Below are 13,965 nucleotides of genomic sequence, written 5' to 3'. Positions count from 1 at the left end.
ATACCTAGCCCATTAGCCCATACACCTCCCACACCTTTCCACCGCATTCCTACCCAATATACTGGCTGCCTCTCTCAGGGCCACTACCTACCCATCCCCAACCCACCTTCCTGCCTCCCCCCCCCTCCCCCACCCTCTATCCACTCACCCAGTCAACCTGCCAAACTGAAATCATGGCACTGTGCATCTTGCTAACACTGTGTGTGTGTATGTGTGTGTGTACCAGTACACTAGCTGTAGAAAGGATTGATTCTGAAAGCTATCAAGTTTTCTTTCTCTTTTGTGTGTGCCTGTTGATGACTCAATGCATCTGCTATTCAGTGAGTGGTCTCCTCTACTCCTAAATTATTTACATTCTATCAGTATTTTCCTAATATATTTATGAATGATTAAAATTTGTTATCTTGATAATGGAACAAAGCCTAAAGAAAAATCAAGACACGTTCATAAGATCTGTCAACCCAGAAAAAGCATTTGACTACTAGTATCAAAAATCAAGACTTAATTTGAGGAAAAATTTCTGAAAACCACAGTGTACCTGCATATTCCTTTCCCCTTCTCTGCTTCTTTCCTCCCCCCTTCCCCCTCCTGATGCTGCACCATTCCTACACACTCTCACTGGCAGGGCTACAGCATCCTACCCTACCTCCACTCTGCTATCCCTCTCCCTCCACACTCCACACCTCTTGTACACTCTCCCCTCATAACCCCCCCTCCTCCCCCCCCCCCCCCCCCAGGCACCGCCTTGAACATACCTCAGTCAACCTCACTGCTCAGAGCAGTAAGGCTTTAGCAGCTGGAGACGACAGTGGCCACGTGTGTGTGTGTGTGTGTGTGTGTGTCTCAATTGTGCATGTCTTTTTCCCTGTCTGTCTAACAGCTTATCCTACTCACAAAAATACTGCTGCTCATCACCTCCTCTGTATGTTGAGTAGCATTCTATCCTATATAATATTGTTATTCCTTGATCATGGATTTTCGTTGTTTGATTTTGTCTAGTTTATTCTCTTCCATTGTACAAACCAGTTCAGTTTCCCTTTCTTCCATTTCTTTATTGCATTACATTATTCAGTGTTCATCCTTTTGTTCCTCTACTTCCTTATGTTTATTTCTCACCTGCCAAACCAAACATGCTTTCCTCTCACTTAACAAGCACTCAGGGATTCAGTAACTTCTGAGTTAGCCTGTAGCAATGGTCTCAACCACTTTCGAAACATGGCAACATGCCCATGTTGACCATACGTGCAGCTATGTGTTTGCCACTTCTCACATATATTCATCCAATTTGCACTTAGCGGACACACATAAAACCTACCAACCACCAGCATACCTCTATCTTCACAGCTGCTACCCATTTCCACCAAAAAATCCCTTCTGTACAGCCTTGTCACTTGTGATCATTGCATATAGTCTGACAAGAAGTTACTTTTCAGATAGCTCCCATTGAGACCTTAAAAGACTGAAAGTAGCCTCCCAATCTTGTTCAGAAACAGCTCTCTCACACCTGGTCTCCCAACACGCCCACTGACTTACCTGAAAGAAGTCTTTCCTCATGATTCAGTAACATCCAGGACTGGAAAAACTGAATAACACTCTCTGCCAGGGTTCTGACTACTTCTCGTTGTCTACTGAAATGAGAAATATTCTCCCCACTATGCTCCTCATCCCTCCTACAATGGTACTCCATTGTCCGCATGATCTTTCGAATATTCTGATCCATCCCCATTCCATCCCTGCTTCTAAACCGTTGCACCCTGGTTCACACCCTGCTTGATAGCCTAGGCCATCTGGATTCTTACCATCAACATCACTTTTTCTGAAATGAACAGGTGGAAACCTTCCATACAGCACATCCTTTGTTTATGTAACGACCCCCCCCCCCCCCACCACCCAACCTGAGCTTAGCCTTTGATAGTTCCTGTCCCCTGTATCTATCCATTTCCTTCTTACACACACTTTCTGTGCTCCCCAGCACACACCTGCATAGCTCTTCTCCCTCATCTGCTCCTCTCTTCTCCCACCACCGCCATCACAGCCTCTTGATGCTTCATGTATTAGCCCAACACCCTTTCCCCATGATGTCCCTGCACACAGGTAGCATTACTGCAACTTCTCACCACCTCTATCCTGTTATCTCCTCCCCATCACACACATACAACAACTACCTACCTCAGCTGAGATCACTGCTCACCACTGCTGGGTCTTAGCACTCAAGAGACAACAGTCATGTGTGTTTGAATTGTTTGTGTATGTGTTTTTCTATATATTGAGAAGGACTCTCTCCTATGCTTAGTCCATTTCTAATTGTGTCTATCTGTCACTCAGTGCCTCCTCTATGTTATGAGTATAAGTCTAACATTTCTGATATTTTTGTTAAAGGTGTACTAATATAGAGGATGAATCAAGTAAGACATAACACACCTTTTATTTCATGAACAATTACAGATATCGTAACAAGGTTTTCAACAAATGAAAGTATGGTAAGGTGTATGCACTTTGGTATGTGATAAAGAGTCTTAACTCGTATATCGAATGAGATACTGAAGCAAGTTTTTTTAAATTTTTTTATGGAACTGTATACTTTCCATAACTGCTGTCAGTAGGTCTTGGAAAGACAATTACAGTTATATAGAACTTGTTAACATTGACACTGAAACCTTTCACAAAAGAATTCAAGAAATGCAGCCAGAGTCAGTTATTGCAGTGTAATCACCATTAGCAAAGTTCTAATGCCAGGCTCCATTGTTATATGCAGCAAGACTGATCTACACTACTCAGATAAAACCTCATTTCCTGTGTGACATAAATACAAGGTCAGTTATGACTTTTGTGTATGGAACTATATCTTATGCTAGCTTCTGGGGCATCATATGGGTCTCAGAGAAACCATTTTAAATATTTGTGCAGTTCCAGGTTTTATTGGAAACAACTATGGTTATGTCAAGCAGTTGTCCATTTAAACCCTCCCCATTGCTGTTTACTCATCAAAGCTGAAACGGAAATGTTGGACATTCATACTTCATAAAGACAAACAGCCCTATTTATGGTGAAAGAAACTACTGAATGAGGTTTCTTAATTTTGAAATGAAAAAGAAAAAAAAAAAAAAAGCCTGACCTGTTTGCCTGAATACTTCTTAAAAGTAAAACACCTGCTGTCAGACAAATGTCTTTTCAAGCACTTTCAGATGCCATTAATTATGTATATCATTCCATTAAAAAAAAATCATGCTTGTATCAATATCTTGATCAATACAAGAGTTAAGACTCTTTATCACTCACCAAAGTATGTGCCTCTTTACTTACTATTGTTTCCCCAAATACCTCATTTCAATGTCTGCAACCATTTGCAAAACAAAAGGGGTGTTATGCCTTACGTGATTCACCCTGTTTATTGTCCACTCCAAGAAACAGAAAGTTTTGAAGAATGAATATGGAGTAAAAATTTCATACTCTTTGAGGCTGCTGAGGAGTTGATGGAAGTGATCAGGCAGTATATATCTTCGTAGTGGAGCAATATGCCTTAGTGTCTGCCCATCTTCTGAGAAACCACTGAACCTGTAGACAGTAACAAGAAGTCATACAAGTTTAAATGAGCCTCAGTTTGCTTATTCCATACATTAAATAAATCTGTTAAATATCTGAGATGTATGGAGAGCAATGGTTATGTTGTTATTCTATAATTTTTCATTGTGTAGCCTGATAAAATACACAAAAGAGAGGAACTGACAACATTTAAATTTGTGATTTATAATGTAAACCAAATTTAATATATATTTTTTTTAATTACTGGTGTGGCGGGCCTCACACTTTTTGTTGTTAGGGTGAAATTGCACTTTTTTCACCATCCGATTTTCCAATTCATGTTGATCTTCTGATGACTTTATTAGATGATAAATGCCAGCATCAACCGCAAACAATCCAAAAGGTCTGCACAGTCTGTCTCCTAAATTGTTCATATACATTAAGGATTCTTTGGAGAATACAGATGGCTTACTGTCAATGGCCGTGTACTGTAATGAATCTTCCTGGCAGATTAAAACTGTGTGCCGGACCGAGACTCAAACTCGGGACCTTTGCCTCAGCAAGGTTCGCAAAGAGCTTCTGTGAAGTTTGGAAGGTAGGAGACAAGGTACTGGCAGAATTGAAGCTGTGAGAACAGGTTGTGAGTCATGCTTGGGTAGCTCAGATGATAGAACACTTGCCCATGAAAGGCAAAGGTCTCGAGTTCGAGTCTCGGTCCAGCACACAGTTTTAATCTGCCAGGAAGTTTCATATCAGCGCACACTCCACTGCAGAGTGAAAATCTCATTCTCGTGTACTGTAACCCTTCTGACAGGAAACCAAGAATCCAATTGCACAAGTAATACCTGCCTTAAGGGATCGAAAGTTGTGACACATCAGCCAAGACAGCCCGATCTACATTGTGCTTTGCTGTGGAGGCTGTCAATCTAACACTGCATCAATTGCTGGAGAATAACAAGCACACTGGCATACCTGAAAGTGCTTAACATTAAAACCTACATGAAAATTAAAGAAATGTGTTGAAACATAGTAAACAAACATGCTGCATAGGCACACTGTGGGTAAACTTAAAGTTAGTGAAGGCAACATATATACAATCATAAAAATACAGTAGAAATAAATCTCCTACAAGAGACACATTCTAAAATGGGACTATATATATATCTTTTGAAAATGTAGTGTATATGACTGATGTGAAGGAGACACCAAAATACATGGAAACTGATTATGGAAGAATAAAATAGGCTACAAAATTTAAATATATATGTGAAATAATACAACAATACTTTGGCTAAGATGCTAACTTAGTGAGAGCAAGGAAGCTGAAATGGGTTTTCAATTAACAAAACCTTGTATAATAAGAAATCTTTATCCATAAATGCAAAACTCTGTCATATAACACTGTCATTAGACCAGAATGCCTTTATGCTTCAAAATTCCTTTCATTAAATACAGCCAAACAATTAGGTGAAACAGAAAACAAAGAAAGGAAAATAGTCAGGAAAATTAATGCCAGAACATGAGAATTGAAAATGGAAATTAAGAAGTAATAAATAAGTTTATGAATGAACAGAACAAATATTAGGCAGAGGAGAAGAGCTGTATTGTACAAGCATCTAAAAAGGCTAGACAAGAAAAGAATAACAAAAAGAATTTTTAACTTATTTTGACAGAAACCTTAAAACATCAGTTTAACACATTTTTGTTGCATTGATGTTACTGAACAATGTCATAAATAAATACTTGATTACTAGATACAGTCAGTTAAGTTCCATATTTCCATCAATTAATCTATAATACTTTAAATAGTCATATTGTAATTAGAAAATGCTCTTCACACAGAGAATCCAAATTCTAAGATAAGATTGTATTCATCCAAGATAGTGAAAGTTATTATGGGCAAGTAAAGAAGTTGAAGAATAAGAATAATAATAATAAGAAGAAGAACAAGAGTAAGAAAAAGAAGTGGTTAAAGTATTATAAGTAAACTAATGAAAATACGGAAATTAACTGACCTTATTGTAGTATTTGAATATTAATTTATGATCTTATTCAGTAACATCAATGCAAAGCAAATCCTGTGAAAGTAAGTGCATTCTGGAATGAGGCTTCAACTCTTCAGTACAGTGTTCATTCATAAGGTTTTTCAAATGATTATTTTATTTTATATATTTTTACCATACTTCCATCCAGAGGTGCTTCATCTGTTGAGCACACACTACAGGGACCATGTTGTCAGGGATTTCACATATGCATTGCCCATTTTTGGGGAGAAAACTAATGGTAACCTTTTTGTGATCCTGTTTATGTTCTTTCACCTGTTACATATACCCCGAGTGGGCCCATACAATATGCTGGTCTACCATGTTTTGACACTTTTCTTCTAATTTTTCATTTATGCTTTATGTTTAACCTGTTCAGATATGCCAGTGTGCTCATTGTCCCCAGCCAAATGATGTGGTGTTATATTTCTGGCTTTCACAGCTGAGCACAATGTAGATCACACTTTCCTAACTGATGTGTCACAAAGTTTAACTGCAGAGATATGCAAACATTGTAATTCTTGTAAGCATTTACGAGAACATTCTGTACATTATAAACACTGTGCTAGAGTATAAGCAATATGATTACAATGCAACCAATTAACCATTTAAAATAATCTTCCAGGCATTGGGTAATGATGATGATGGTGATGGTTGATGACAGTGACAATAATCACCACCAACACTTCTTTCAATGACTACAGTTCTGCATTGTTAAAATTGGCTAGATCTTTTTCTTTAAAGATGTTGGATGCAACATGTGGTAGCATTAGATTCACCATAGAATCCTACTAAACCAGCTGTTTCTGTGCTGCAACTGGTGAACCACTGCTCAACATCCAGCCGCAGCTTCTCATGATGTGACATGCATACAAAGTAAAATAGATGGTGGAGAGTCCTCTTCTCATTATCATGTTCGCACAATCCATAGTATGCATTTGGAATACCTACAGAAACTGAATACATCACCTACAGCATCACTTATCCATCTATTAAATTGAGCCACATGTTTTAGGCAGGTATTGGAACAAGGGGAATACCTCAGTGGTAGAAAGCTCCTGATTTGCTTTGACTCCCTTAATCTCTTACAGACAATTCAGCATGTGTACTCAGGGTATAAATCAATCCTAATGGTATAGGCACTGTTTATATAGCAACATAGTCTTTTATAGCCAAGTCCACTTCAGTGAAATTCTTTGGAGTCTGTGTCCATATTAGGCTGTGATAAAACAACCAATGTTTCATTTACTGTTGTCAGTATATTTCATCAATTTGATCGTGATTGTCATTTCTGCTTCACATATGCTATTGGGTCCTGCTGCTTCAGTGAACATTACTGGAAGCACTGTCATTACTGCCTTAACTGAATAACAGGCTCAAGACTGAGGGATATCAGATGTTTATTGCTAGAAATATTTCACATCAATTTTCACCAGTTACCGTCAGCAACCAGTGCTATTGCTAAGAAAATTTTATGTTTATTTTATTGGTTGTCATCAGTGCCATCATGATCTAATGATATTTACAAATTAGCTGGTGTTAACTGAGACCTGCCAGTCTTCCTAATACCTCAAGTATTTTGTTTAAAAGATACAGTGGGACTGCTCCACATGCATTCAGCCTGCTGGCTTGCAGTAACTGGCAATCAAGACAGAAAACACCTGAAGCTCTCCCCATAGTTCATAGCAACTGGCTGCATTGCTACTCTGACAGCCTTAATGAATTTTCACTTGTGGCAAATGGCCGTCTGACTGAAATACTTTTTCTCATGGCTCAGTGGATTTAGTTTACTGATTACACAGTATATATAATGCTTGTGCTCCATAATATGTGTCTTTGGATAGATAAAAAAATCTACTCACCAAGCAGTGGCAGGGGAACACACACAAAAGGGTTTAACTTTTACAAGCTTTTGAAGACAGTGGCTCCTTCTTCTGGCAGGAGAGTTGAAGGGGAAGGAAGAGGGGTGAAGGAAAAGGACTGGAGAGGTTTAGGGAAAGGAGTACAGTTCAGAAAAGTCACCCAGAACCCTGGGTCAGGGGAAACTTACCAGACAGGGTGAGAATGAAAGACTGATTGTTGCGGACTGCACCATACGAGATTTGAAAACCTAAGAGCTTAAAGGTGGAAGACAGAGTAATATGCAAGACAGAGATTACTACTAAAATAGCATCCATGAGTTAATAAGAGTGAGAAGCTAAGTGCATTGTATGTAACAGAGGTGGGAGGAGAGAGAATGAAAAATAGATGTCAGAAAATGAAAGATGTAGAAAACTAAAAGGGAGTGAAGAATAAAATAGTTACCATGAAGAAATGCTAAAATGGAAGGAATTAATGTAAATTAAGGCCAGGTGGGTGGCGAGAACCAAGGACATGTTGCAGTGCTAGTTCCCACCTATGGAGTTGTTAGAACTGGCGTCTGGCAGAAGAACCCAAATGGTGCGTGTGGTGAAACAGGCACCAAGGTCATGTTGTACAGCATGCTCTGCAGTGGGTATTGTTTATTGCCTGTATACCTCTGCCTATACCTATTCATCCTGACAGATAACAAGTTGGTAGTCATGCCAATTGTAAGGGGTCCGCAGGCCCTTACTACTAAATTTGCGCTCACACAGGTCGACAGGGCAACTATCGAGTAGTGTGTGTGCAGGTCGCGAGAGCTAGAGGGGGTTCACTGGAGTGCCGAGTGCTGCTTGGGTAGATTCCCGCGAGGCGGGAAGAACTGGGCGGAGAGCAGTTAGAGTTGAGATGTGCTGAAGTAAGGGTGTGGTAGGTTCCCGCGAGGCGGGCAGAGCTGTGCAGAAGCCAGCAGTCGAATTAATGCAAATTACCGGCAAAGGGAGTGGCCAGCGCCGTGGTTTAACCCCTTTGTGTTAGGATTATACGGGAAAGTGAGAAAGTTTAATTACAGAGTGATTTCAGTGATATTAAGTGCCGCTATTGAACTTCTGCGTCTACCGCGCCGGCATTACCTGGATTACAGTGACTGGATGTTGCGTGTGATGATTAAGAATAACTAAAGAAACCTGTGCTGAGATTAGCCGTCATTAACAGTGTATTGACGAAGGCAGTGGCTGTCTCCTTATTTTGTGCTTTTGCTGAGAATATAGATCTTGTTTGTGAAACTGTGTTGTGTCCTTCTTACCACCAAACAGTACGTATTACCATATTTGCGAAGGACAATACGGAATGTAACATCCCCTGAGCAGTCCAATCCGATTGCCAGCCCATTAGGTACACGGTCACATTAATTAATTATCTAATTTTGGGCTGCTATTCAGATCCCGAACGAGCGGGAACAATAAAATAAATAAAGGGCATGTTACACCCTTGGCTTACCGTGAAAGGACAAGTGCAATTTTCGGACGAGTCGTACTAATTTTTCTATGTGGAATCGGGACAGTGCATGAACGTTAAAATCGCGACAAGGAACAGTGCATTTTTTGAACAATACGAAGTAATAATATCTCACAATTGTGACTAAACTGTTTTTCTTGCCATATTAAATAGAACAATAGCGTCAACAAACTGTGTTGTAAAGTGCAAATGCGAAAATCCGCGCGAAAAACTGTGAAAAGTGGACACTAAAGAGAGACACGTGTGAACAGTAAAATAGTGAGACGAGGCGAGATTTCGTTACAAAAGTTGTTAGAAAGGTGTTTAATGGTAAAATGTTGACTGAAATTGCTTTTTGAACAGTGAAAATCGGACGGTTTAGTGTGGACCCGTAAACTGTTATGCTGACGATAATATATGGTGGCGACGCAATTAGTGAATGACGTCACGCAGAGCCACGTAGCAGTTGCACCAAAGAGCTTCGATCCGCGAGGTGATTTCACACGACACCACGGCGAGCGACGCGACTTCGAGATACCGAGCGCAATCCCGACATCTAGCGGCTGAACTACAGACTACGCCCGCCTACAGCGCCACGGAGCGACGCAACTTCGAGACAACGAGCGCAGTTCTGGCATCTAGCGGCCGAACTACGAACTACGCCCGCCTGCAGCGCCACGGAGCGGCCGACGGGGAACTACGTCGCCTTGCAGCTGATCTTCAACTTCACGCGAGCTCCAGCGGCGGCACAGCCATACCCACCTCAAACGTCAAAACATCGCGACTCGCGGTAACGTCGGTTGGTGAGTGAAGACGACGGGTTAAAATAACAGTAAATTGCAGTGTGCAATATTCACGATGAATAAACAGTTTTTAACTGCTATTTACATTAGGAAAAGTGCTCAATTGCAGTAATTTCCGAAAAGTTTGTGAAACGCACTCTGAAATATAGCATGCTTACTTATGCACACTGCACTGTATAAATGGTAATTGTTTTGGTAATTTTGCATTTATAGATTTGTGAGTGTTATGATTATCTTGTCTGAAACATTTTTACATAAATTGTGTATGTGAAAATTGTTATTGGAAATTTAGGTTTTTGAGAGCGGTTATGTTCAGTACTCATGCATGTTGTATCATTTTGGGAATTAACTGAAAGGATTGCAGGGACTGTTTGATTAGTTTCATGGTAATTAGGAGTGTTGGGTTATTGGAGGTTATTTTGTATTACTTGCCGGGGCATTAAATATAAACCAAACATGTCTACGAAAGATAAGCAGATCTGTGAGGCAGTAGTTGAAAGGAAAGGGATAGGACAGGAAGACAGGGATGATTCAGGAATCAGTGATGGTGGACTGTCATTAGATAGCCCACCAGCACATTCAACTAGTTATCCTGAGACACCGGGACAAACGATGAGAGCTAAGCTAATTTCAGAGGATGCAGAAATACGATCAATGTTGGCAACCTTGCTAAAAGAAAGTAGAGAGAGGGAAGAAAGGTTACTCAAAGTAATAGAGAAGGGTTTACAAGAAAGGGAAGAAATAATACGAAAATTAGGAGAACCACTAAAAGAAGAATTCCGAGAAACTGGAGAATCAGTAGAAAAGGGTTTACAAGAAATCAACGCATCATTTAAGAAAGGTTTACAAGAATTTAGAGAAAGCTTGGAATCAGGTAAGGAAACTATAATACAAGAAATCAGAACCTCGTACGCAAAGACGGAATGTAATCTGAAGAAGGAAATGCAGGAGTTACCAGAACGACTGAAGATGAACGTCGACGAGAGAGAGAGTAAGCTACAGAAAAATATAGTCCAGGTCCAGGGAGACATGGAGAAGATGGAAGGAGAATTAACAAAGAAGGTAGAAGACGATGTTGAAGAAACTGAAAACGAATTGGGAGAAAAGATCACCGAGGTGACGCATATGCAGAAACAATGCAACGATGTGGTTGAGGGGATAGGAGATAAGCAAAACCAATTGGCAGTCAATCCGAGAAATGCTATAGCCGTGCAGCGAGAAGAAGATGACCAGTGGGTTGCAATCGAAGGTGAGGCCTTCACTTGTGGAATCAAAAGGAAGAAAGGGACTACTAATTATGATCAGTTTGGAGGAGGATTAGTGAAGAAATGCTGGCCCAAAAGTCGTCAGTGTGCAGCGCTTGAGGACCCACTACGATGCAGACCACTTAGTAATTGGAAAGGAACGTCGGAAGAATTAGCCAAACATTTGTGTGAATTGAACGAGATTTTGGAACAACCCCTGAATGATAACGTAATGGTATATGCGATAAGAAGAAGATTGAATCAGAAAAGGCAAGGAACCGTATCAAGGAGCCTAATCAAAGATAGGGAGGCCTTAATGAAGATACTGGAGCAGTTGGAGTCTATTAAATCACAGAAATACAAGCAAGCTAATGATCGAAACAGAGAAGGGAGTAATGACCCAAGGATTCATATTAATCATTCTTCTGATTACCGAGGAAGAGGCGGAGGAACCGAAAAACCGAAGGACACTCCAGGTGAGGTTCGGTCAAGAGTGAGGGCTACTAGGAACCGAATAAACCTGCTAAGACATGGTTAGGACATTTAGCTGTAAAATGGACTTTTGAAAGAGGGAAGGGTTTATTTACATTGTGTTTTGTGATGTATTACAGTTAGAGTGGCATATTTCACGTCAAAGACTATCTAAGGATGAATATAAAACCTGTAATAACTATTTTTTAGTAATAATTCATATGTTCTGTGTTTAGGTAATGATTTTTGAGTATATATGCTGTGTGTGTTGTCATTTTAATATTGGACTAGAGAGGACTATTGCTGTTTGACGTAAAGGTTGTAATTTTGGACAATGCCATTTATGTGATGTAATAACCTTTTGTAAATTATTGTGGAGGCAGCCCACTACCGGAGTCCAGGATTATTTTGACAAATTGTAAATTCATTAATTATTTGTATTGTATGTTCTGTTCAAATGTAGCCATGTTTTAAATCCCTTGCCGATTCTTTTTTGCCTGCGGTTCAAAAGAAGTTTTTGAGGGCGGGGATGTAAGGGGTCCGCAGGCCCTTACTACTAAGTTTGCGCTCACACAGGTCGACAGGGCAACTATTGAGTAGTGTGTGTGCAGGTCGCGAGAGCTAGAGGGGGTTCACCGGAGTGCCGAGTGCTGCTTGGGTAGATTCCCGCGAGGCGGGAAGAACTGGGCGGAGAGCAGTTAGAGTTGAGATGTGCTGAAGTAAGGGTGTGGTAGGTTCCCGCGAGGCGGGCAGAGCTGTGCAGAAGCCAGCAGTCGAATTAATGCAAATTACCGGCAAAGGGAGTGGCCAGCGCCGTGGTTTAACCCCTTTGTGTTAGGATTATACGGGAAAGTGAGAAAGTTTAATTACAGAGTGATTTCAGTGATATTAAGTGCCGCTATTGAACTTCCGCGTCTACCGCGCCGGCATTACCTGGATTACAGTGATTGGATGTTGCGTGTGACGATTAAGAATAACTAAAGAAACCTGTGCTGAGATTAGCCATCATTAACAGTGTATTGACGAAGGCAGTGGCTGTCTCCTTATTTTGTGCTTTTGCTGAGAATATAGATCTTGTTTGTGAAACTGTGTTGTGTCCTTCTTACCACCAAACAGTACGTATTACCATATTTGCGAAGGATAATACGGAATGTAACATCCCCTGAGCAGTCCAATCCGATTGCCAGCCCATTAGGTACACGGTCACATTAATTAATTATCTAATTTTGGGCTGCTATTCAGATCCCGAACGAGCGGGAATAATAAAATAAAATAAAAGGGTATGTTACACAATGTAAAAGGCCAAACAGTGTTTACATAACAGCTGGTATATGACCTGTCATTTCAAAGGTGGCTCTGCCTTTGATAGTATAGGTTTTGCCAGTTACAAGGTTGGAATAGGTGGTGGTAGGAAGTGCATAGGGCACATTTTGCATTGGCGATGGTCATAGGGGTAGGAGCCATAGGGACATGTGTGTAGAAGAAGATAGGGTCTGACAAGGATGTTGTGGAGATTGGGAGGGCGGTGAAAAGCTATTCTAGGTGTGGTGAGCAATATCTTAGACAGAAAGGATCTCATTTCATGCCATGATTTTAGGAAGTCATGGCCTTGTCAAAGTAGCTGATTAATACATTCAAGACCAGGATAATACTGTGTGACAAGGGGTTACTCTGAAGTTGTTTTTTGGAGGTATCAGAAATACCAGGATTGGATGTAATGGCCTGGGAAATCTGCTTTTGAACTAGGCTGTTGGGATAATTACGTCCAGTAAAGGCTGAAGTGAGAGTGATGGTGTACTGCTATAAAGAGTCTGCATCTGAACAAATACGTTTGCCTCGAATGCCAAGCCTGTATGGGAGGGAACGTTTGACATGGAAAGAATGGCAACTGTCAAAATGTAAGTACTGTTTTTTGTTAGTAGGTTTAATGTGGATGGAAGTGTGTAGCTGACCTTTGGTGAGGATGAGATCAACATCAAGAAAAGTGGCATGGTATCTGGAACAGGACCATGTGAAATTTAATTAGGAGAAGGTGTTTAGAAATTTTTGAAGTTTTTAGGATCAGCCTCACCATGAATCCATACAGCAAAGGTGTCATCAATGTATCCAAACTAAACCAGGGGCCGAAGGAAAGCCCCCTCCAAGCAACCCATGAAAAGATTGCCATAGGAAGGAGCCACCTCAAAGGTGAAGTAATTGCTGGTAAGTATGAAGTTGATTAAAGTGAGCAAGAAGGATGTCATGGGTTTGGAATCAGGTGGGCATTGACTAAGGAAATGTTCAGAAGCAGATAGACCATGTACTTAAATGATGATTCCATCATTATCCTTCCACAGACGGAGAATCTACCACAGTGGTACTTGACCAACAGGATTATGTTAGTGAAGGTCTATGTACAGCATCTGCCATCAAGATCCCATTCCTGGGATTCAAACTAACCTCCAGTCCCTCCTAAAAACCTCAGGCCCCTCACAAGGACTTCACTTCAACCCATAGAACTTCATACCTCACCCAAACCAACCACCTCCAACTTTTACGTTCTTCCTA

The 13,965-nt window shown here is 40.6% G+C and overlaps 1 protein-coding gene across 3 annotated transcripts in view; it reads right to left on the bottom strand.

The window, feature by feature from the left end:
- The window catches only part of LOC126195353 (uncharacterized), a 161,266-nt gene that overhangs the window by 9,952 nt on the left and 137,349 nt on the right, over positions 1-13,965 (bottom strand). For all 3 annotated transcript variants that reach the window (XM_049933932.1, XM_049933930.1, XM_049933931.1), the window contains exon 13: positions 3,451-3,555. In XM_049933932.1, the coding sequence (XP_049789889.1) occupies positions 3,451-3,555 (105 nt within the window). The remainder of the gene's footprint in view (positions 1-3,450; positions 3,556-13,965) is intronic.

Source organism: Schistocerca nitens, chromosome 7 (assembly GCF_023898315.1).
Source record: "Schistocerca nitens isolate TAMUIC-IGC-003100 chromosome 7, iqSchNite1.1, whole genome shotgun sequence".
Taxonomy (NCBI): domain Eukaryota; kingdom Metazoa; phylum Arthropoda; class Insecta; order Orthoptera; family Acrididae; genus Schistocerca; species Schistocerca nitens.
This window is presented reverse-complemented; position numbering and strand designations above follow the sequence as displayed.